The sequence below is a fragment of the Myotis myotis genome, unplaced genomic scaffold, assembly GCF_014108235.1.
Source record: "Myotis myotis isolate mMyoMyo1 unplaced genomic scaffold, mMyoMyo1.p scaffold_m19_p_3, whole genome shotgun sequence".
Taxonomy (NCBI): domain Eukaryota; kingdom Metazoa; phylum Chordata; class Mammalia; order Chiroptera; family Vespertilionidae; genus Myotis; species Myotis myotis.
Window position 1 is genome coordinate 212,322,846 of NW_023416335.1, and position 24,168 is coordinate 212,347,013.

The 24,168-nt window shown below is 57.2% G+C and overlaps 1 protein-coding gene across 1 annotated transcript in view; it reads left to right on the forward strand.

The window, feature by feature from the left end:
- Positions 1–16,760, forward strand: part of ATXN10 (ataxin 10) — a 127,322-nt gene extending 110,562 nt beyond the window's left edge. Inside the window, exons 11-12 of the mRNA XM_036298058.1 lie at positions 14,857–15,041; positions 15,404–16,760. Of these exons, the coding sequence (XP_036153951.1) occupies positions 14,857–15,041; positions 15,404–15,406 (188 nt within the window). The 3' untranslated portion in view covers positions 15,407–16,760. The remainder of the gene's footprint in view (positions 1–14,856; positions 15,042–15,403) is intronic.
- Positions 16,761–24,168: the final 7,408 nt, after the last annotated feature.

Here is a 24,168-nt window from a genome sequence, read left to right on the forward strand (position 1 = left end):
CCCCGCAGCTGACTCTGCTGACTTCCATGGTGTTTTGATGAGTTTTCTTCCTCTGTGGTTAGTGGTTTGGTGTCTTCCCAAAGCCCTGAGGTCATCGAACATCCTTCTGTGTTTTCATCTGGACGCTGGATCGCTCCGCCTTTCCCGTGGGGATCTGTGCTCTCCCAGAAGTTAGTGTCCGTGTGGCGTACAGTGGAGGCGCAGTTTTTAATTTTCCCTGTGGTCCCAGCGTGACGAGACCTTTCTTCGCCCGGCTCTGCGGGCACTTACCATAAGCCGTTGTCCCGCGGGCACGGCTCTGCCCAGTTCGGTGCGCCCTGTTCACGTGGCGACCCGTGCCGCCTGCTCTCCGTTTCGGCATCAGCGTGTGCGGCCCTGCTGCTGTGACTGTCCCCATGGGGTAGAGCATTTCCAGTGGTGAAGCCTCACGCGTGTCCTGTCCCCGTGCGGCCGGGTTCGCTCACTGTCTCTCACGCTCCGCTCTGCACTCCTGAGCATCTGTGCTGCGTGCGGCACTGTTCCAGCTGCTGGGACTCCGCTGGGGGTGGGCCCCGCATGGGACCGGCTTGGGGACAGGCCCTCGGCTCCCCCGGAGGAAGGAGCCCCAGCCTCACCGCAAGAAGCCTCGCCTTGTGCCCCCAGGAGCGCGGGACACCCCGCCCTGGGGCTGCTACCTCTGCTGCATGGGTGCTCCCTGGGGGCACACCAGCCTGAGCGTCTGACCTTGCTATGGGTCGCCCCTGGCCCAGAGAAGGTGCATCCTCCTCGGCCTCCCCACTGTCTTCCCCGCTCGCTGGCCTCCCTTCTGCCCGGCCCCCGAAATCCTCCACTCGCGCCCACACCCACGGCCCTCTGCCCGGAGCCCCACGCTCCACTCGGCCACAGAGGGTTCCCGTCACTTCTCTCGGCTCTCGCTTGCCGGCCCACGGCCCGCGCGTCCTCTCCAACTCGCCAGGTGGCCGGTTTCTTCTTTCCTGTGGTTCATGCTCAGTGTCCCCCGCTGAGGCCACCGCCGCCCCCTTGTCATCGTTGTCCTCCTGTGATGAGCTTTCGCGAGCTCCTGTTCAGGTTGGGCTTGGTCTCCAGAAGCCACGCCACAGGCCCGGGCCGGTTGTCCCGTCAGTGCCTGTGTCCCCAGCACTGCGCGCGGCCTTCGCGCTTGTTCCGGGAGTGAGCCCGTCCTGGCGAGACGCCCAGGAGACATTGGGCGTGTGATGCGCAGTCTCTGGTGATGACTACATCGCTTCTGACGCCAGCACAAGAACCGAGACGATGCTGTGGATAGAGAGGAGTGGGGAGCCTGCCAGTGTTAGATTCTGTAGCGGAGCGAGGTCTCCCCCAAAGCGGGTCCCTCGGGGTAGAAGTTTTATAAGAGACATGTCGAGGAAGAGCTTTAGATTCAGTGTCCCCACCACAGCCACCTTGGCTTTTAAATAGCCTGACGTGTGGGTGCTGGCTTCCCGTCAGTGTCGGGTTATTCCCAGGGCACGTACTGTACCACGTGGAACCAGCAGGCTCCTCCCGCCATGAGGACAAGCTCTGGGCTCACCGGTGACGCACAGAGATAGTGGCAGACAGCACGAGGGCCCAGGTGTGGCCGGTGCCTGTCCTCACCTGTGGGCACCCGCTCCTCACTGCTGGTCTCGAAGGCGCGGCTGGGAGGAGGGTGGCGCGGTGGCTGGTGGTCCGAAGCCTGCCTTTAGCCCGTGCGCTGGAGCTGTGCTGACCTGCGCCATGTCCATCATGTGGATGCGGTGCTTTCCTACTTCAGATTCTAATTCATTTCACGGTTCACAGCCACTTCCAACGGCACTGTGCAGAGGTGGTCACTCTGTCTGACAGTGTTTGACACAGAGATTTCTGAAGAGAAGGGACCCTGTTGCAAGTAGGAGCTGTTCCATCCTTTTGTTGGTTTCCAGGCACAGCCTAGAACAGCCGTGGGCAAACTACGGCCCTCGGGCCGAATCCGGCCCGTTTGAAATGAATAAAACTAAAAAAAAAAAAGACCGTACCCTTTTATGTAATGATGTTTACTTTGAATTTATATTAGTTCACACAAACACTCCATCCATGCTTTTGTTCCGGCCCTCCGGTCCAGTTTAAGAACCCATTGTGGCCCTCGAGTCAAAAAGTTTGCCCACCCCTGCTCTAGAAGCTGGCGCTCAGCCTCAGCAGCGAGGGCCTGCCCTCCACCGGGCCCCTCCCCCGGTCGCAGGAGTGCTCAGGGCAGCGTGGCTGAGTGCTGCGCCCACGCCCACGCCCGGCTGCGCCACCCGCACCGTGTCACCCGGGGTAGCAGTACCTCCCATGCCGTGGTTTTCTCGCCAGCAGAATAAGGAGACCCTGCCTGCACGAGCGCGTCTGTGAGGGCCTGGGACAGCCTGCAGGCGCTGTCTGTCCCGGGGTGTGACCGCTGCGCCTTATGCTCATTATTAGTGCCCCTACTGGTTCATGCGGGTAACGCGACAGCCGTGGCTTCTGGGACACACGGGCGTTCCTCCTGCAAAGCTTCGCTGACACTGAACGTAGCGGGGACTCTGAACAGAAACGCGCTCTCGCCAGCTTAGTGTTTGATATTCCTTCACCCCACGGAGCGCACCTCCTACCAGGCAGAGGGGCCTGGGCTTCCCGGATCTCTCCCGTTTCCACGGCGCCTGTTCGTAGATTCCTCCGTCGCCAGGACGCAGTGACATCGGGTTCCATCACACCCTGCCCTGCTGCCTCTGGGCAGGAAGCCCGCACAGTGGCCCCGACTGGGAACCAGGGCACCGGGCAGCATCGCTTGCTTTTGAAGTTGACTGTCCAGATGCCTCTCCCTGGCGCTTTCTCCCTGCGGCATGAAGGCGGCGCTGCGCAGCACTGCGAGTCTGCCCAGCCCGGACCCGACAGGGCTGGGTGCCCCGTCCACAGAGATGGGAGGTGGGGGCACTCACCCAGCAAATGCAGGAAGCATCCGACCTGAGTGCGCAGTGACAAGGACGAAGGCGGGAGCCCCGGCGCGCAGGCCGCACACGCCCGGGAGGAGCCGGGGTTACAGCCACAGGAGCGTGACGAGGGGCACGAGAGGGTGGTCACGGAGAAGGCACCCTGCGTGATGGCTGGGAAGGGTTATTCCCGGTTATTCCTCCTCATCCGTGCGGCTGCCCTGAGCCAGGGCTCTACGCGCTGTGTGCCCTGCTCGCCTGGCCTCCGTGACGTTGGAGAGCTGCCCCCAGAACAAATGGAACCACTTGCGGCCCCTCGGCCTTTAGTGTGGTTGGAGTTAGAAGTGGTCTTGGTTGTTTCTGATCCCGAAACCTGCTGGGTGACAGGGATAACAGGCTGCGACCGCTCCGGCCCACGCTGCTTTTAAGTGGTTAGTAAAATGGTTCCAGAACGTGGGACGCGCAGAATTAGTTTCTGTGCCGCAGGTCCCTCACCAACAGGCCTGCAAGTGCGGCCGCTCGGCCACAGGGCTTTTGGGGTGGGGGTACGTGTGGCACTGGCAGGCAGGGCACCGCCTCCCCATGACATCACCGCCCAGCTGTGGGCTAGCGGATCGGGTGACAGCAGTGCCACATGGTGCCCTGCTCATCTGGGGTGCGTGCACCCTGCACATCTGGGACTGGAAAGGACTTGCGCGCAGTCCAACCAGGGCCCAGGGGAGGCGGCACTTCCGCCGTCCTCCTCGGTCCTCCCGTGCCGGTGAGATGACACTGCGGAAGTGGAGGCCTGGGGAAACGGAGAGCGGGCTCAGGCCTCTGGTAGGGGAGGGGGAGTGACTCACCATGTCCTGAACAGACGATCCCCCTTTATTTTATGTATGTATGTATGTATGTATGTATGTATGTGTGTGTGTTAGTCCTCACCTGAGGATATTTTTCTATTGATTTTTAGAGAAGGGAATGGAAGGGGAAAGAGAGAGAGAGAGAGAAACATCGATGTGAGAGAGACACATCAATTGGTTGCCTCCCACACACACTCCTACCAGAGACGGGGATTGAACCTATTAAGTGAGTTATAGTCAGTGAATGACGTTATAAATGTCCACATGGCCCTGGGCAGATAGAGGGTCCCCCGCCCTGCTTCCCAGGGTCAGCTGATGGGCAGGAAGCTGTGCCTGTGAGGACAGCGCGTGGCCGAGTCGTGTGGGGAGGGCCGACTGCGCCGGGATGGGGTCTCCTGGCTGACACTGCGTGTTCCAGGTCCTATCAGACGCGGCCGTGTCAGCGCTGGGCCTTTGCCACGTGTCCCTTGACGTCCTGGCTCCTGGGAGTTAGAGGCAGAGACCAGCTGCGGCTGCTTTTGAAGGGCCCGTTTTCCAGGGTGACTCCCCGTCAGTACTGAGGTGCCCTGGGCCTTCCTGTAGCACCCTCCGCACAGCGTTCCCTTCTCAGCCCGATTGTGCTCTGTAGCTCACAGATCGGGCCGCTGTTCGTCCCCGCCTCTGGGTCCTCCTTTCTCACCGCTCAGCGCTAGCCGTCAGCCTTCAGTGGCAGATCCAAGGGGCCTCGTGTTTACTTTGCCTGCTGTCGGGGGGCACTGCAGAGCCCAGAGCAGTGCGCGTCGGCGCAGCCCGGAGCACGCCAACCACAGATGTCCCTCAGCTTTAACTACAAAAACATGGGGGACTAGACACCAGATAGACCAGCAATTTGGAGAAGGAAGAGGCAGCCCAGATGGGCGGTTTGTGGTGTTACTGACACACGCTGCTCTCAGCGGCAGGCGGGCTGGGCGGAATCTGCTCGGGCGGCCTCGCTGGGCCTTTCCGCAGGGAGGGGCGCCGTTAGCTGAGGACCTGCGGAGAGATGAGAGCAGAGGGTAGTGACAGCAGATGGAGGCGGGGGCCGCAGTGGCACGAGCTGCGCAGTGAAGTCTGATGTGTAACGAGGGGGCTCACCTGCCCAGGAAGGGCGTGTGGCGCTGTGTAGGGAGCAGGAACGGATTCCAGGTCTCCTTCCCCCACGGGACCAGTATCTGCCCACCCACTTCCGTTTTCACCCTAAGTCGCCCGCCCTCCCCTGCCCACAGCCTGGCGCGCTCTTCCCTCCCCCTCTCTTCTTCCGTGGGTGATGGCCCTCCTCGGGCAGAGCCTGGGGAGCCGGGTCCAGGCAGCAGGTGGGAATGCCTTTCTCTCTCCCTCAGAGCGAGGCCAGTAGGGCTCCTGCAGACAGGTGGGGTAGGGTGGGGCGGGGTGGGGCTGGGCAGGGTGGGGTGGGGTGGGTGGGGTGGGGCGGGGCGGGGCGGGAGGACACGTCCCGCCACTCCCAGGGGGGCGGAGTGTGTCGTGTCCACTGGAGCCGTCATCCTTCTGATGCCAAGGCCAGGCTTCTCTCTGGCTGACAGAAACGGGCGTAGCTGGAAACGTTTGGGGTGTTAGCATTTTCAAACAATTTAGAAACTGCACTACTTCTTCAGACTCTGGAGGTTCTGCAGGCCTGCTCAGCCCGGGAGCACACTCGTTTAGAGACGGCTATTGAGCTTCCTCGGCTTTGGGAAACCGGCTGGAGGCGCTCACCACTGCACGGTTCTGCGAAACCTGGGGACCGGGCGTGCCCCGCCTCCAGCATCCTGGCCTCGGACCTTCCTAAGAGGCTCCCGCGGTGCCCGGGCCCACCAGCCAGTGCCCTTGGGAAGGTGGGCAGCACATACGCCCCTCACCAGCAGTGGCGTGGTGCCGAAACAATTCTCAAATCTATCCTGGAGGCAAAAATTAAACATAGATGTTCTATAAAGCACTAAATATAGATACATTAGACATATAGTGTATATGTGTCTCGAAAGTGAGTAAAATCTTTTAACATTTAAATTTTAATTTAGCCCTAACCGGTTTGGCTCAGTGGATAGAGCATCGGCCTGAGGACTCAGGGGTCCCAGGTTCGATTCTGGTCAAGGGCATGTACCTTGGTTGCGGGCACATCCCCAGTAGGGAGTGTGCAGGAGGCAGCTGATCAATGTTTCTCTCTCATTGATGTTTCTGACTCTCTATCCCTCTCCCTTCCTCTGTGTAAAAAATCAATAAAAAATATTTTTTAAAGAATAAATTTTAATTTAAATATATATATTTTTCAGTGAGCACTTTTTAAAAAATATGTTTTTATTGATTTCAGAGAGGGGAAGAGAGAGAGGGGGAGAGAGAGTGAGAGAGAGAGAGAGAGAGAGAGAGAGAGAGAGAGAGAGAGAGAGAGAGAGAAACATCAGTGATGAGAGAGAATCATGGATCAGCTGCTTCCTGCATGCCCCACACTGGGGATCAAGCTCGAAACCCGGGCATGTGCCCTGACTAGGAATCGAACCGTGACTTCCTGGTTCATAAATCGATGCTCAACTACTGAGCCGTGGTGGCCAACACAGTGACGGCACGTTTAAAAGCTCGTGTGTTCATCCAGCGAGTGTTCATTGGTGCCTTCCATGCTCTGGGCCAGAGATTGCAGGCCTCTCGGTAAAGGTTGGATTTAGTGTTTTTGGCTTCAGAGCTGCGCTGTCTGTATCCGCCGCAGCATGAAAGCAGCATAGACGATGCATGAGTGAGTGTGGTGGCTGTGTGCCAGTAAAACTTTATTCATTGTGGATACTGATGTTTGCAAATAATTTTAATGTCACAAATTAGTGTTCTTTTGATTTTCCCCTGACCATTTACAAATATAAAATCTTTTTAGCTTGCAGCCATATGAAAACACGGGCTATGTTTTACCTGTTCTCAGCTGTTTTCTCGACAGAGAGAGAGCGGAGAGCAGAACCAAGTCCCTGCCACCCCCCGGGGCCGAGTTCCGGAATCTACGGCAAGTGCCCTGATTCTGGCTCCTGGAAGGGTCCTCTTCCTCCTCACCAGGCACCTCCAGTGCCGTGGGGAGCCTCCTGACTGCACTGTGAACGTGAGTTTGGCACGTGCGCCTGCTGGTTAAATGTTCAGTCGGGAGGTTCTCTGTGTGGTGCCATCTCCCGGCCTCCATGCTTCTCTGCTGGAGTCGGTCCCTCCCTGACATGCACCGGCCCCAGGTCCCATGTTGGGCTAAGTCTCTGAGTCCCATGCACAGCTGCCGGAGGGCTCAGCCATCCCAGGGGCTGTCTCCCTCCCAGGCTCGGCCATCCCAGGGGCTGTCTCCTTCCCGGGCTCGGCCATCCCAGGGGCTGTCTCCCTCCCGGGCTCAGCCATCCAGGGGCTGTCTCCCTCCCGGGCTCAGCCATCCCAGGGGCTGTCTCCCTCCTGGGCTCAGCCATCCAGGGGCTGTCACCCTCCCGGGCTCAGCCATCCCAGGGGCTGTCTCCCTCCCGGGCTCAGCCATCCCAGGGGCTGTCGCCCTGTTGTCTGGGGCTGTTTGAAGACACCCAAGTGCCCCATGGCGTCCTCCTCCAGCACTGGCTGCAGGCATTGTACAGAGGCTGTGTGACACAGGCCCATGCCTCTGTTTGCAGTCGCTATGGGAACTTTAGAAGCGCTGTTTCTGGAGCTAAGCACACAAGAAAGCACTTCAAGTATTGGTGGATTAGAGCTTTAGAAGATGTTTAATTTTCTCCCCCATGCTTTTTTTCTTTCTGTCTCTTTAGAGAGGGAACAAGAGGGCAATGTGAATATTAACTGGGACCCGCTTTAGTCTCCGTTACACTCGAGGCTGTCTGGGTCCCACAGACACTGGAGGCCACATACTCATGAGCCAGGCTGGGGCGGGGGACAGCGCATAAGGGCTCTATTGCACTTTTTCTCTTGTCAGCTGGTTTTATCGAAGGAACTAAGACTTGGTTTTTACATTACGATTAAGTAGGAGATCCTAGACAGTAATTCTACAATGTCCTCATGACATGGGGACAATTAGAGGACCTCGTGAGCTGTTATTTTATAGATAAACTAGAGGCCCAGTAAACGAATTCGTGCAAAGATGGGGTCTGGCCAGCCTGCTGGGCCTGTCGGGAGGAGGAGACAGCAGGAGGTTGGCTGGCTGGCCCACCCCCACTGGGGCTGATCAGGACAGGCTGGGAGGAGGGGCCATGGGTAATTGGCTGGCGGGCCCCACCCTCGATTGGTGTGGTGGGGCGATTGGGGGCGGGGCCAGCTGTGGGGAGGGGCTGTGGGAGGTTGGCTAGCCTGCCCCACCCCTGATTGGTGTGGCGGGGGTGGCCGATCAGGGGCGGAGCTGGCTGGGGGGAGGGGCTGCCGACCAATTGGGGTGGTGGGGGCCCAACGGGGATGGAGCTGGCTTGGGAGAGGAGCCGCAGGTAGTTGACCAGCCAGCCCTGCCCCTGATTGGGGTGGGGGGGCTGATCTGGGGTGGGGATGGGTGGGGGGAGGGGCTGCAGGAGCTTGGCCGGTCAGACCCATCCCCTATTGGGGTAGTGGGGGTGATCAGGGGGAAGGGCTGCTGGCCAATTGGGGTGGTGGAGGCCCATCGGGGGCGCGGCCATCCAGGGGGAAGGGCGGGGGTGTTGGCCGGCCAGTATCACCCCCAGGTCAGGCTGGTTTGCTGGCCGCAGTGGCGTCATAGCAACCAGTCCTTATGGTTGTTACAGCATTCAGGTCGCTGGCTTTTTATATATATAATAGAGGCCCGGTGCACGAAATTCCTTCATGGGGGGCGGGTCCCCTCGGCCCAGCCTGCACCCTCTCCAATCTGGGACTCCTCAGGGGATGTCTGACTGCCGGTTTAGGCCCGGTCCCACAGGGATCTAAACCGGCAGTCAGACATCTCTCTCACAATCCGGGACCACTGGCTCCTAACTGCTCACCTGCCTGCCTGCCTGATTGCCCCTAACTGCCCCCCCTGCTGGCCTGGTCACCTCTCATTGCCCCCCTCTGCTGGCCTGTTTGCCCCTCAATGCCCCCCCCGGCCAGACTGGTCGCCCCCAACTGTCCCTCCTGAGGGCCTGGTCACCCCACTCAGCGTGCTGTTTGGTCGCCCCTCACTGACCCCCCTGCCGGCCTGGTCACCCCACGCAGCCTGCTGCTCAGTCATTGGGTCGCCCCTCACTGACCCCCCTGCCGGCCTGGTCACCCCACGCAGCCTGCTGCTCAGTCATTTGGTCGCCCCTCACTGACCCCCCTGCCGGCCTGGTCACCCCACGCAGCCTGCTGCTCAGTCATTTGGTCGCCCCTCACTGACCCCCCTGCCGGCCTGGTCACCCCACGCAGCCTGCTGCTCAGTCATTGGGTCGCCCCTCACTGACCCCCCTGCCGGCCTGGTCACCCCACGCAGCCTGCTGCTCAGTCATTGGGTCGCCCCTCACTGACCCCCCTGCCGGCCTGGTCACCCCACGCAGCCTGCTGCTCAGTCATTGGGTCGCCCCTCACTAACCCACGCATCCTGTTCAGTCGTCTGTTCGGTTGCGATGGTCGCTTAGGCTTTTATATATAGAGACTAGGTGTACTGGTTAATAATGCGGATTTTGTAATCAAAGAAACACGATCATTTCAAGAGAAACATCAAAAGTGCTTTCTTCAAAGTAACGTCCATTGCTAGCTACACATTTCCCCCATCTTTCAGGGAATTTGTGGAGACCGTCCCAATAGAACTTTTCTTGTTTTGAGGCAAACCATTCAGAGACCCAATTTTCCACTTCTTCATACGTTTTAAAGTGCTGCTCAGAACGTGCGTGTGTCATCGATCGGGACAAGTGGTAATCTGAAGGGGCAAGGTCTGGTGAATGCAGCGGGTGGGTTCATACTTCCCAGGCAAGATCTCTTAACGTGTCTTTAACTGGTTTTGAAGTGTGTGATGGTGCGTCATCATGAAGCAAAATTACTCTGCCGTGTCTTCTGGCACATTCTGGTCGTTTCACGATCAAAGTATGGTTCAAATTGATTATTTGTTGTCGGTAGCGATCAGTATTAACCGTTTCACCTGGTTTTAGAAGCTCATAATACACCACACCTTCCTGATCCCACCAAACACAGAGCATTGTCTTCTTTCCGAAGCGATTTGGCCTTGCAGTCGATGTTGATGGTTGACCTGGACCAACCCATGGTTTTGTGCGTTTGGGATTCTCAAAATAAATCCACTTTTCATCGCCAGTCACAATTCGATGCAAAAAAGACTTTCGTGCCGTTGAAGCAACATTTTACTGATGACTTTTTGGTTTTCCATTTGTCTTTCGTTCAGTTGATGTGGGTGGCACCCATTTTCCTTCCTTTAAAATCTTTCCCATTGCTTGTAAACGATTGGAAATTGTTTGCTGAGCAACGTTTAATCTTTCTGCACGCTGTTTTTGAGTTTGACAAGCATCTTCATCCAATTATGCTTGTAATTGTTGGTCTTCAAACTTTTTCAGTTGACCTGGATGTTCTTTGTCTTTCACATCGAAATCCTCACTTTTAAATCATTTAAACCAGCGTTCACAAGTATCTTGAGAAGGAGCATGGTCACCATAAGCTTCCCGAAGTAGAAGATAACTTTCAACAGCACTTTTCTTCAAAATAAAGTAATGAATTAAAACTTCCCACAAATGCTCTTTTTTGGCACGAAATTTGACATTCGTAAGCGTAAAAATATCTATGATGTTAACACCTTCAGCAAATTTGACATACGAAGTTTTGAAGCTTGTTGTCAATACAAAATAGCATACATATCAGATCACATATATATCACCATAGGTGTAACTCCATCTATTGAAAAAAAATCTGCATTATTAACCGGTACATCTGGTAGACGGCACCCCAGAGTGAGCGACACGCAGCGCCCCCAGGCACAGGCCCTCCTTACAGAGGAAGTGGGATTACTCTCACGTACGTAAGAATGTGGGCGCACTTCGTTGAGAGTGTTGGGGTCCTGCTGCCATTTGTTCTTTCTGGTTTTCAAGGCACCGAGAAGCTCCCCACTCCCTCCCTGCACCTCGTGTCCCCTGAGACCGGCTTTGGAAGAGCACGAAGTGCCTGCTTTGCTGCGGCTTCAGTGCTGCTCTGTGAGGCTGTCCGCTCGCAGCTGTGCCCAGACCTGCTCCTCGGGAAATCTGGATCATGTGGTTCCTGCAGCTGGGCTGGCCCAGCTCGCACCGCACCTGCCCCTGGGTCCGCGGCGCTGGTGTCGGCTCTCATTCATCTCCTCTGCTCCTCCTGTCCTGGAGTCAGATGGGGATCGGGTCAGCTTTTCAGCAGAAATTAGCCACCAAACCCTTTACAAGTGAAATGCTATTAAAATATCATAACAGCCCAGCCAGCGTGGCTCAGTGGTTGAGCGTTGACCTGTGAACCAGGAGGTCACAGTTCAATTCCCAGTCAGGGCACATATCCAGGTTGTGGGCTCCATCCCCAGAGTGGGGTGATGCAGGAAGCATCCAATCAGTGATTCTCAAAATTGATGTTTCTATCTCTCTCTCCCTCTCCCTTCCTCTCTGAAAGCAATCTATAATAATAAAAGCATAATATGCTAATTAGACCGGACATCTTTCCGGACGAAGCCAGGACTGCAAGGGAAGCCCCGGTCCCGGGTGCCAGAGGGAAGCCGGTGCCGGCAGCCAGGGGAAGGAAGGCCTACTCTTGCACGAATTTCATGCATCGGGCCTCTAGTGAAAATATAAAAGAAAACAAACATAACAGTATTTTCACAAAGTGTGGTGGTTGCCTTCCCAGATGAACATGAGTCAGGTCCACACTTGTCCGTCCACGTGGGACTCTGAGGTTTGTTGTCATGGCCTTTTATGTACACAGTTCAGCATCTGCCTGGTTTGCATTTATGTTGTTTACTTTCCTCTGATCTCAACCCTGCAAAGCCCTGAGTCAGGGCTGTGGGTCGTGCAGTGCCCAGGCCCCGCCCCCGCCCCACGGGGAGTGGGACACACGCTCACTGTTGACACCGGCAGACACTTTCCAGCACTGGGCTGGAGCAGGGGACGAGGTGAAGAGACATCACCTTGCTTAGGAGGGGTTCAGGGGCTGGGCAGACGCACATACACAGGTGGTCAGCTGACATTGTGTATCGTGATCCACGTTGTGTGGGGAATGAGACAGAGCTGGGGGTACGGACATCTGGAAGGTGTGGCCCTGGCCCTTACACAGGTGGGCACAGTGATGTGGGAACGAGAACGAGAAAGCTCTGGAAACATCCCTAGGGCACACCGAGCCAGCTGTGTGCGGGGCAGCCGGGGGGGGGGGGGGTGGCTGCCAGGTGGGGGCCGGAGGGGCTCAGCGTGTTGGTGAGAAATGAAAAGGGAGGGGGAGGCACGTCCCAGGTCGGGGCTCGCGTGTGGGACTGACATTGCTGGAGCCTCAGGGTGAAGGGCACCCAGCGAGACGAATGCGGGCCGTGCTGGGCAGGGGCCGCTGCCTGGGGCCGCGAGCCTGACCACCGGCAGCTCGGGTGATGGTTCCCTCCTCCAGCGGCACCGCATGTGCACCGCGCGGGCCAGCGGCCTCCGTCCCGTTCCAGCCCCAGCCCCGAGCCCTGCAGTTGTCCGGGCCCTCAGCGCGGATGGGAACATGGGGTTTCCCACTTTCGGTGTCTCAGTGAGTGGCCAGGAAGGTCCGGGAAGCAGCCTCCGGCTTCTAGCATTGAGAGGAGAGGTTAGCACGGGAACTCCAGGCTCACGGGCGTCTTCCGGCCTAAATCCCCCCTTTCTCACGTTGGCTCCTCCCGTCGGGTCTCGCGGCCGCTGCCTCTGCTCCCCGCGAGGAGCTGGGCGGTGCTGGCTGGCCCTGCGTGCGCAGTGAGGCTTGTTCAGGGCACGGGCCGGCTGGAAGAGCTTCCTCCGGACTCCCAGTCTTCTTCTGGTGATTGTGGGAGAGGGAGAAATTCACATTTAGGTTTCATGCGTTGGAATGTTTTCTGGCTCCAGGAGGAAAACGTAGCTTATCAAGGACCGGGGCGCTGCGCCAGGGTGCCAGGTCGGTGGCGCGAGAACGTTCCCCCGGGGTGAGTAATGAGAGCGGCAGCCTCGGCCCCGCACTCCGGGCCTGGCACCTGGGAAGGGCCGCCCTCACACTCGATGGTTTCGGTGCCACACGCCCGGATGGCCGTCCCGCAGCGCGTGTCTGCGGGCCCGGGTGTGCGGCCAGGCCCCTCCTGCAGGAGCCGCGATTAGGAGCGCGGTGCCAGGAAGGCCGCTCGGTGGGGGGCAGCTCGGGTGTGTCAGGAACCAAGATGAGCGACCTTTCAGCCCCCAGAAAACGTCCCGAACATAAAACTTCTCGTGTTTTCTACCTCACCTTTGTCTGACTTCAGGGACAGGCGCGTCTTTTACTATTTCCCGTGAGGCTTTTGAACCACTTTCTTCCCCAAATCCTTCGAGCGGGAACCACAGGCTGTGCGTGGTCAGGGCCACAGGCTGTGCGTGGAGCCTTCCCTGGCTCCTGCGTCAGGGCCACAGGCTGTGCGTGGAGCCTTCCCTGGCTCCTGCGTCAGGGCCACAGGCTGTGCGTGGGGCCTTCCTTGGCTCCTGCGTCAGGGCCACAGGCTGTGCGTGGAGCCTTCCCTGGCTCCTGCGTCAGGGCTACAGGCTGTGCGTGGAGCCTTCCCTGGCTCCTGCGTCAGGGCCACAGGCTGTGCGTGGAGCCTTCCTTGGCTCCTGCGTCAGGGCCACAGGCTGTGCGTGGGGCCTTCCCTGGCTCCTGCGTCAGGGCCACAGGCTGTGCGTGGAGCCTTCCCTGGCTCCTGCGTCAGGGCCACAGGCTGTGCGTGGGGCCTTCCTTGGCTCCTGCGTCAGGGCCACAGGCTGTGCGTGGGGCCTTCCCTGGCTCCTGCGTCAGGGCCACAGGCTGTGCGTGGGGCCTTCCCTGGCTCCTGCGTCAGGGCCACAGGCTGTGCCTGCATCGTTGGGGCCACAGGCTGTGTGTGGAGCCTTCCCTGGCTCCTGCGTCAGGGCCACAGGCTGTGCCTGCATCGTTGGGGCCACAGGCTGTGCGTGGAGCCTTTCCTGGCTCCTGCGTCAGGGCCACAGGCTGTGCGTGGGGCCTTCCCTGGCTCCTGCGTCAGAGCCACAGGCTGTGCCTGCGTGGTCAGGGCCACAGGCTCTGCCTGCATCGTTGGGGCCACAGGCTGTGCGTGGAGCCTTCCCTGGCTCCTGCGTCAGGGCAAAGGGGCTGCAACCAGGACAGGTCTGGCACCTTGTGGGACACACGTGCCTTAGTCATGGCCTCGGAGACGCTGGCCTGGGAGCCTCTGCCACTGGACAGGCCTGTTTCCCTGCTGCTGCCCAGGCAGGGGCAGGAGGCGCTCTTCGCGAGGAAAGTGTTTATCCCTCTCCGCAGCCTTGTTCCCTCTGGACCGACAGGGGGGCCGGGCCCCCGGTTCCTGGCAGGTCCTGTGTGTCCCTGGATCCAACGTGGAGATGTCCCGACGGCAGCATCTCTCCAGGCTCACAGGCACCGAGAGCTTGTCTGCTGTGAGGACTTCGTCACATCATGTAAAGTTAGGGGGCGGCGAGGCGGGGAGGGGGTCTCTTTCCCGAGGGCACGAGCATTCAAACCGAAAGCACGCCCCTGAGGTTCCTCGCTTCACCCGTCAGCGGGAGTGAGGGAATCCCACGCGCGCCTAGGAAACCATGCTTGTTCCTCTGCGGGCTTTCCTCGGGAAAGGCGGTTTCCTGTCTGGTTCGGTAACGCCCTGATCCTTTCCCTGGTGGCTCTAACCGTTACCTGTGCATGCGTGCGTGCATGTATGTGAGTGTGCGTGAGTGCACACACTGGTGTTCTTACACTTCAGGAGTGGCTGCTCTGCGCCTTTGCTTCTGTGTTCATTCATCAGCACATCCTGCCGTCGCACACTGGACACACGTGTGCATACGTGTGTGCCATGTGGTTGTAAGTGTCTTTCCGCTCTGGAGGCGTAGTTGTAGCACATCCTCAAGAAAAGCATCCGTGAGGCGGTACGGTGCCGCTCCCCGCCCTGCCCCGCAGCCCTCACGGGCGTTCCTGACGCAACACGCGTGTCGCCAGATTCCTTCACTCTGTCCCAGTCCTGACGCAGTGGGTGGTGTACGCCATCCGCAACCTCACCGAGGACAACAGCCAGAACCAGGATCTGATCGCCAAGATGGAGGAGCAGGGGCTGGCGGACGCATCCCTGCTGAAGAAGATGGGATTCGAGGTGGAGAAGAGGGGTGACAAGCTGGTTCTGAAAGCCACCAGCACCCCCCCGCCGGTGAGTATGCTGCAGGGAGGTCCCCCCTCCGGCCCCTCGGACGGCAGGGTTCCGGCCTGGGAGCGGGTGGGAGCGCTGCGCCTCCAGAGTGAAAAGGCGGCCTGACACTCAATTGCCGCCAGTTTCTCAGGCTTTAGGCTGCAGTTTCCATAAGAGTTAAAATGTCAGGCTCATTCTGGGAAGAACTCGGAAGAGCATGTCACCTGTGTGTCTGTGTTTCTGGCCAGAAGGAGACTGCAGAGACGGCTCCTGCTCCCTCGGGCTCTCGCTCCTTTCTGATCACCGGCCAGCGCCCCTCAGAGGCTCTCCCCGTGACTCTTGGAAATGGCTGGTTAGATGCAGTTCTCTTTCTTTCTTCTCAGTGACGGACCCTTCCCCAGGGGCCTGGAGTTTTGGAGTGTGTTTCACGGACGTTTCATCTTCGCAGCGCGTGAAGGTGCAAGTGTTTGAAGGCTCGGCACCGATTCAGGAGCTCGTCATGCTTAGATGCTAGTGTTCCTGTGTTTCCGCGTAAACGTGAGAGTACACGCGTGTTCTGTTGTTTCTGTGCTTTAAACCCCAGCGTCTGCAGCCCGTCCCGGGGGCCACGGACATCTCGGGCCTGGTGCGCTCCCTGGAGGCCGCCGCCTTGGCGGAGACGCGGGGCTGCGGGTCCCATTTGTTCCTTCAGATGCGAGGCAGCCCGTCCCTTTTGTTTCCTCGCCTGTTGGGTTTCCTGAGCGCCGCAGGCAGCTGACGCGGCTCTCACTGTGATTCATTCTCGCCTCTTCTTTCACCCCTTCCGCCTCTCCAAGCACTGACAAGACGCATTTCCAGTTCATTAATTCAAGAGATGCTGAAGAACAGCGCTCGCTCGCTCTCCCTCTGCGCTGGGGCACCGAGCTGCCCTTTGGAATTCCGTGGGGAGTCGGAGAAACGGGGCCATTAACTCTTCTTGCTCTGAACGTCCTAGAGTCAGGCTCCTCAGGTCCATGTGTGAGCGCTGATGCCTCGTTGGCCCTGTGGTGCCTCTGGGCAGGGTCTGCGTTCAAGGGACAGCTGCCCTCGGTGAACCGCAGTCTCCAAAGGCCGTGCCCGGGGTGGCCGTGGCTCCGCTGGGATTGCGCAAGTAGCTTTGGAGAGCCGGAGGCGATTTGATCTGGACCTGTCTTTCCGTCTGTCTGTACCTTCCTCTATGTCAGTGATGGCGAACCTATGACACACGTGTCAGAGGTGACACGCGAACTCATTTTTTGGTTGATTTTTCTTTGTTAAATGGCATTTAAATATATAAAATAAATATAAAAAATATAAGTCTTTGCTTTACTGTGGTTGCAAAGATCAAAAAATGTCTATATGTGACATGGCACCAGAGTTAAGTTAGGGTTTTTCAAAATGCTGACACGCCGAGCTCAGAGGTTCGCCGTCACTGCTCCGTGTTCACTGTGGAGTAGAACTGGGTCAGTGAGCGCCAGCCTGCGACCATCGATCCGGAGCCTCCTCGGGGCCTCGGCTGGGAGGTCACGGCCGTGCGGGAAGCTCACCCTGGTGCTCCAGCCTGTTGCTCAGCTAGAACCCCCGGAGCTTTTGCACATCCTGTTGGACCTTCCAGATCAGAACAGCAGAGCCCAGCAGGCGCGTCCAAACACGCTGCCCCAGATCCCGCGCTCCTGAGTCCTCTGTGCCACACCTGGTCGCTTTGTAAAACAGCCTGAGCATGAAATAAAGGTTGTCCCTGTGCTCTGCGTCCTGTGTCACTCTGAAGCATGTCAGCTTCTAGGATGGGCAATCTGCAAGCAACGTTTTTTTCTCTTGTTTGTGGCATTCCACCACGGGAGAAGCCATTGCAAAATTCTAAATGAAATGCAGAGCCGGCATTCTGGCCCGGGACACAAAGAGTTAAACTCCACTTCTCTGAATGGAAGTGGGGCCAGAAGGGACGCAGCAGGGGTCCTTTCCCTTTAACGAGGCTGCAGTAGACACTTCTGTGCCTCGCTGGCTGTGTGCACACCAGTGCAGCCGCACAGACGTGCCGGTGGAGCCGTGAATAACAAACACGAGCAAGTGAAGGGAGCCCGTGGGAAGACAAGGGGGCGGGGGTCTGTGTGCGCTAATGGGAGGTGGGGGCTCGCAGGGAACCCGCTGGCGGCCGCATTGTGGCTGCGGATGCTCCCGCATTAATTCCCACAGCCGCTGCCTGTCCTCCGCCTGGGACCCGGCGCCTGAGCGCCTTATTTCACACGCTGCTGCCGAGGATTGAATCGCCGCCTCCATCCGTCACTTAGAAGGAGAGAGAGGGAAAGGGGCAGGCAGCCTGTGGAGATGGAGTGGTCACAGCGAGCTGGGTGGCCATATTGCCGCTTTCAAGGGCAAACCGGCGAGGCAGTTCAGGGTTGGCGCTGCAGGCGCGGCTTCTGCCTGGCGTGGAGTCCACATACTTGCAGATGATTTTTAAAAAATCACTGGACGGTGGGTGCTGGTGTTTCAAAAATATTCATTCTTACGATTTTAGTAACATATTCCTGAGTTCGTCATGTGTGTATGAATGTGTGTGTGTAGATCCACATGAATACATCTCACAGGTTTGGGTTTCTGAGGGATGCTAATAGTGAGACGCATCTTCTGTTCAGGAACTTCTGAGTCTAACCACTGGGCTTTGCGAATTACTCAAAGATGTCTGTTTGCAAAATGGGAGATAGAGAAATGATTGCGGTCATTTGGACTACCAATTAGTAAATTTTATTTTTAAAATTTTTTAAAAATATATTTGTATTGGTTTCAGAGAGGAAGGAAAAGGGAGAGAGAGAGAGAAACATCAATGATGAGAGAAAATCATTGATGGGCTGCCTCCTGCACGCCTCAAACTAGGGATCGAGCCCACAACCTGGGCCTGTGCCCTGACTAGGAATCGAACTATGATCTCCTGGTTCATAGGTCGATGCTCAGCCACTGAGCCATGTAGTCAGGCTCAATTACTACATTTTAAATCAAAATTTAAATTTTGTATGTCTATATTTAGCATTCATTATCTTGAAGGCATTGACATACTGCTCTTATAACAACACCTGTGACTTAAATGTCATTTAAGTGTTTTTTTTACTACCTTTTAATTTCTATCCTCAAGTGAAGTAAAGATGCTGGAACAAAAACGCCAGTCTTTGCACGCAGGAGGAGGGCTTTAAAAACATATCTTCTCTCCTTGGTAAGCTCTGCACATGAACCTAAAGGAATCCCCTTGAGACTTAAAATGCAGGGAAGTTGAGGGTGAACCTTAACATTTAAGATTTAACACAAAACCAGTCCTTTGGAGAAGAAAGCCGCCACGGTGCTGTCCAAGGTTCTGATCGGCCCAGCTGCATGGCCGGTGTGTGGGGAAACAGCTAAAACCCCTTCTCTCACATCCAAGCAAGGGATGCGACCATCCCTTCCTCACCAGGCATTCTGTCATGTTTCTCGTTGTGAATGCTCCAGTGGACAGCAGGTACAGCTCTGTGGTTTAGGCAGCACACCGGGGGGTCAGAGAAGGTCAAGGCCAAGGACTTTTCTCAGAATTGTCTGATTTAGAAAAGAGCAACCCGGCCAGCGTGGCTCAGTGGCTGAGCATCGACCTATGAACCAGAAGGTCACAGTTGGATTCCCAGTCGGGGCACGTGCCTGGGTTGCAGGCTCGACCCCCAGTAGGGGCCGTGCAGGAGGCAGCCGATCAATGATTCTCTCTCATTGATGTTTCCATCTCTCCCTCTCCCTTCTCTCTGAAATCAATAAAAACATATTGAAAGAAGGAAAGAGCAGGCTTGGCCTCCAAACATCCCAACAATTGGAGTCAAGCTGCCATGTGTCGTCCCCCCCCCCCCCCCCCACACACACACACACACTCACCATGTTCTGCCCCAGCGAAGGCAGAGGAGGCTGGTCCTGGCCCTGGCCCTGCCCTGGGCTTTCAGCCTGTGTGTGCAGATTACACAAGGGACATGTGACCCTTGTCTTCTCCAGCTTTGCTCTCAAAGGCAATAGAAATGTGATTACATTTCAGTGTTTCATCTTTAAAACTTCCTACCCACATTTTAGGAAGTACTACCAGTCACACACATTCTCCCAGATAAAGAGGGAACACCTCACAACTCACTTTGTGAGGCCCGCGTGACTCCGATAGCAGCACCCAAGAAGAAAGGAGCAGCAAAGGCCCACCCCTCACATGAACATGGACCCAGGCAGCCTACGCACATTATTGGCAAACTGTATCTTAGAGATGCGAGATGGGTATAGCTTTTTTTAAAGCAAACAAACATCACAGCATTAACAGAAAATCATGATCAATTCAGACAAAAGTATGAAAAAATTCAACATCCAACTTGTGCTGTTAATTTTAGAATGAACACATTAGGGCTAGGAGGGAAGTTCCTGATTCTGATGGAGTGTCTCTAAGAACCACAGCAAGTATCAGGCGAGATGAAGAAATGTTGACATGCTCCTCTGACATTAGGAACAGGGCGAGGTCGGTCACAATTCACCTACATTCGACCTTATAGTGGAAAGGTGACCAGGCCAATGAAATACTCCAGAAAAAAAGAGGCGGGAGGGAAATGCTTGGAAAAGCACTCAGACAGACAATGGGCTTGTTTGCGTAGCTAATGCAGAAAAGTCTGGATGTGAAATGTTAGAGTTAATAAATGAATAACAAGGTTACTGGATGCAGGGTACATATACAAAGGTTCGCGGACTTCTACATTCCAGCAACAAAGATTTAGAAAATAAGTTTTAAAATCTAAAATGTATAAGGAAATGCAAAGAGCCAAGAACTGCTGAGACACTGAAAGAACAAGATGGGGATCAAAACTGGTCAAAGCAAGATCAGTACAGAGCGTTGTCCTGGCCCGAGGGCAGAGAGACAGGCCCAAGAAACAGAGCCAGAGACAGACCCTCTGCGCAGACTCTTGGTGTATATTCCCCGGTGCCACTGCTGAGCATGGAGGAGGGTGGTGGTTTCAACAAACCTTCAGGCACCATTGAATACCCTTAGCCCAGTGGTTCTCAACCTCTGGCCCTTTAAATACAGTTCCTCATGCTGTGACCCAACCATAACATTATTTTCGTTGCTACTTCATCACTGTCATGTTGCTACTGTTATGAATCGTCATGTAAATATCTGATATGCAGGATGGTCTTAGGCGACCCCTGTGAAAGGGTCGTTCGACCGCCAAAGAGGTCGCGACCCACAGGTTGAGAACCGCAGCTTTAGAGGCTAAAGGAAACTTGACCCCTACCTTGTATCATATAAAAATATCAATTCCTAGCAGTATTGTGAGTCTGAATATGAAAGCAAAATGCTACCGTTTCTAGGAGATAGGCTGTCTGACAGAGCCCCACAGCCTTAGGGAGGGTAAGATTTCTTAGCTAGGGCACAAAAGCTGACCAGCGGGCCTGGTTGGAAATGAAGAGTCACCAGTAAGGGTGGAAAGGCAGAGGGCGAAGATATTTGAAACATCACTGAGAGAGGGTTCCTATTCCAAATACATCAAAAAGTTGGGAATGGGCGCAAGTCTTGAACAGGCACTTCACACAAAAGACACCAGTAGACACATGAAAAAGCACTTAACCTCATTAGTGATCAAGGAAATGCACGTTAAAACCACAGTGAAAGCATCCGGGTACCGCCAGAATGGCTGATCACCCAGGTCTTACACCCCGGGGGGGGGGGGGGGGGTGAGGGGGTGCCCCGCGTCCTCGGGGTCGCAGGAGCCTGGTTCCCTGCCTTTGGGAAGAGGAAAGGGGAGGGCGGGGTTTCCTTTGGAGGAAGCGGTCCCCGCGCAGTGTCTGTGCTCACATCCTGTTGGTGAGAATTGAATCCTTGGCCACATCTAGTCCCAAGTGAAACTGGACCGTGCGGTTTCCAGTTGGGTGGCCATGTGCCCGCTCAGGGCCAGTGATTCCTGGTCACCGGAAGGAGGGGGAGGGGGCGTGGGGACAGTTCGCTGGATCTGGCACGTCACCCAGAGAGTGGTGAAGGCTACGGGCCCCTCCAGTCTTGTGCAGGCGAGGCTGTGTGGGCAGGGTTTTGGCCTGGGACAATGTTTCGGTCACTCCAACCCAGCGTCCCAGCTCAAGGCAGTCGGGCAGGAGAAAATGCGCCTTTCTGGGGCGGGGGGGGGGGGGGGGGGGGGGTGGAGGCGGGTATCAGCCTTTGAGTTCTACTCAGTCCTTCAACTGATTGGAGGAGGCCGACCCTCGACGGGAGTGCCAGCTGCTTTACTCAGGCCGCCAGCTCATCCACAGTCACCTCTCACACAGCCAGGATCGGGTGTGTGTGCGTGTGTGCGCGTGCGCGCGCATGTGCACGCGTGCGTGTGTGTGTGCTGTGCGTGTGCGCGCGCGCGTGTGTGTGCGTGTGTGTCTGTGTGTGTCTGTGTGCGTGTGTGCGTGTGCGTGTGTGTGTGTGTCTGTGTGTGTGCGTGTGTGCGTGTGCGTGCGTGTGTGTCTCTGTGTGTGTGCGTGTGTGCGTGTGCGTGCGTGTGTGTCTCTGTGTGTGTGCGTGTGTGCGTGTGTGTGCGTGTGTGTCTGTGTGTGTGTGCGTGTGTGCGTGTGTGTGCGTGTGTGTCTGTGTGTGTGCGTGTGTGCGTGTGTGCGTGTGTGTCTGTGTGTGTGTGTGTGCGTGTGTGCGTGTGTGTGCGTGTGTGTCTGTGTGTGTGTGCGTGTGTGCGTGTGTGTGCGTGTGTGTCTGTGTGTGTGTGCGTGTGTGCGTGTGTGCGTGTGTGTCTGTGTGTGTGCGTGTGCGTGTGTGCGTGTGTGTGCGTGTGTGTCTGTGTGTGCGTGCGTGTGCGTGCTGTGTGTGCGTGTGTGTGTGTGCGTGTGTGCGTGTGTGTGCGTGTGTGTCTGTGTGTGTGTGCGTGTGTGCGTGTGTGCGTGTGTGTGTGTGTGTGTGCGTGTGTGCGTGTGTGTGTGTGTGTGTGCGTGTGCGTGTGTGTGTGTGTGTGCGTGTGATTTCAGTCCTCACCGCAGGACGTGCTCTTACTGATTTTGGACAGAGAAACATCTCTGTGAAAGAGAAGCAGCGATTGGTTGCCTTCTGCACGCGCTCTTGACTGGGAATCGAACCCGAGACCTTTCAATGCTCCAAACAACCAAGTGACACAGGCCAGGGCCAGAATCCTGCTGGACCAGCCGCCTGGGCACCCCGAGGCCCAGTCAGGCTGACACATCAGATGACCACCACGCCTTCAGGGGCTTCTGAGGTAATAGACTGGCCAGTGCCGTTTCGCAGTGGAGGCCTGGGCAGGAGGAGGAGGCGCCCCTGAGGCTGGGCACCCGGGAGGGCCCTGAGCTGGCACCACTGCCCACCCAGCCCCGTGCTGCCCGTCGCCCCCCGCCCCGGCTCGCAGGCTAGGAAGCACAGGGACTGCTGGTGTCACTTGGGCATGTCTAACCCCGTTAGGGCTGCATCACATCCGCTCCCAGGTTCATCTGGCCCCCGTCCGCCAGAACGTGCCTGTATTGGAGCTGGGCCTTCCCATGGGGAGCGGGCCCACCCGGTCTGACTGCGGTCTCCCTCCGAGACAGGAAACACGGACACGGACACGGACACCAGGGCGTGCGTGCACGACGGCAATCGCGGGAGGAGGCGGCGAGAGGGCGGCCGTCCGCAAGCCGGGGAGAGAGGCCTCGGGGGTGGGGGGGGACCAGACCGCCCACTCCTGGGCCTCGGGCTCTGGCCTCCAGCCCTGGGAGAGAACGGCTTTCTGACACTCAGCCCCAGCCCGCTCGCGGTGGCATCCGTGACAGGCTTCGCCCTCATAGCTCCCAGGGCGCGGGAGGCCGCCGCCGAAGCACCCGCAGGAGCGGCGCGGCCTGGGCGGAAGGGATGGGCCGGCGGCGTGTGCATCGGGCTGGAGCCGAGGACGCTGCCGCTGGGGACCTCCGCGCTGCTGCTGAAGGCTCACCTGCCGGGAGGCCTCGCACCCACCCGAGACGGTGGGAGCCCCGGCAGGAGGTTCTCACTCGGCCGCAGGCGAAGGAGGCGAAGCGGACGGCGCGAGGCCACGCAGGAGGCGGCCTGGCCCCACGGGAGGATGCAGACCCGGGTCCCATTCCCGGTCCTGGGAGCTCAGGAAGTTCAGGCCATCGGAGCACCACTCTCCCTCTTCTCCGTGGAGCAAGAGCTAGGTGAGGATTCACCCTGACAGAGGGTGGAGACAGGACGCCCCAGTGCCGCCCCGGTTTACTTAGGGACAAGGGAACCCCGTCACCAAAATCCAGCTATGACTGGCAGGTGCCAGGGACGCTGCCGCATCGGGCCTGCACATGGCAGGTGCCCAGTTATGTCGCATTCGACACCCACCATTGTCCGGGCATAAGACGCCTGGGAACTTTCGTGGTGCATCCTGTTGCTGAAGCTGAAAGCCTACTGCGGACAGACGCTTCCTGTACATCCTCCCGTCAGCACCCGAGCTCCCCGGGGCTGGGAGACCCCAGTCCCGCCCCCTCCTCTCCCCTCCCCTTCCCCAGGAGCCCGACCAGGACTGGCTCCCTCCCCGTCTCCCACCAGCCCTCACGCCTCTGGCCTAGCGCCCGCCTGGCCTGGTCCCTCCACAGGCGGTGGTGCCATCTGTGCCCCTCGCCCAGGTCCCCAGCCTCTTCCTCCTGCCGGGAGCCGGTCCATGCTTGCTGTTTCAAGGGACCTGGCATATATGGCATACTGTTCTTAATATGTTTGCTCACCTTCTTGGCACTATGTGTTTTAACTGAGGTCTCTGAGAAAGGTTGTTTCCCCAGGTAGGGATTTTCCCCTGAAGTTAGGGAGGGAATAAAACCTCTTAACTAAGTGCCAGGCGGGCAATTAATCACTTTAACTATGAACAATCATGCTTAAGCTACATAATCTTTACTCCCTGGAATGGAGATAAGAAACGCCCTAACCTTTGAAATAGAGATTGATAGGATTGGAATCAACTGGTATAAATACAGATGTAAGAAGACAGAACGAGGAGAGACAGAACCTAGGCACAGAACCTACACAGAACGTTCTCTAGAGACAGAAGAACTTCGCTGGAGAGAACATGGCAAAAGTTCCTTGACAGAAACTGGCCTCAGAACCTAGAGACAGAACTTAGCAAGAGAACATGGCAAAAGATCCTGGACTGAACCTGACTACAGA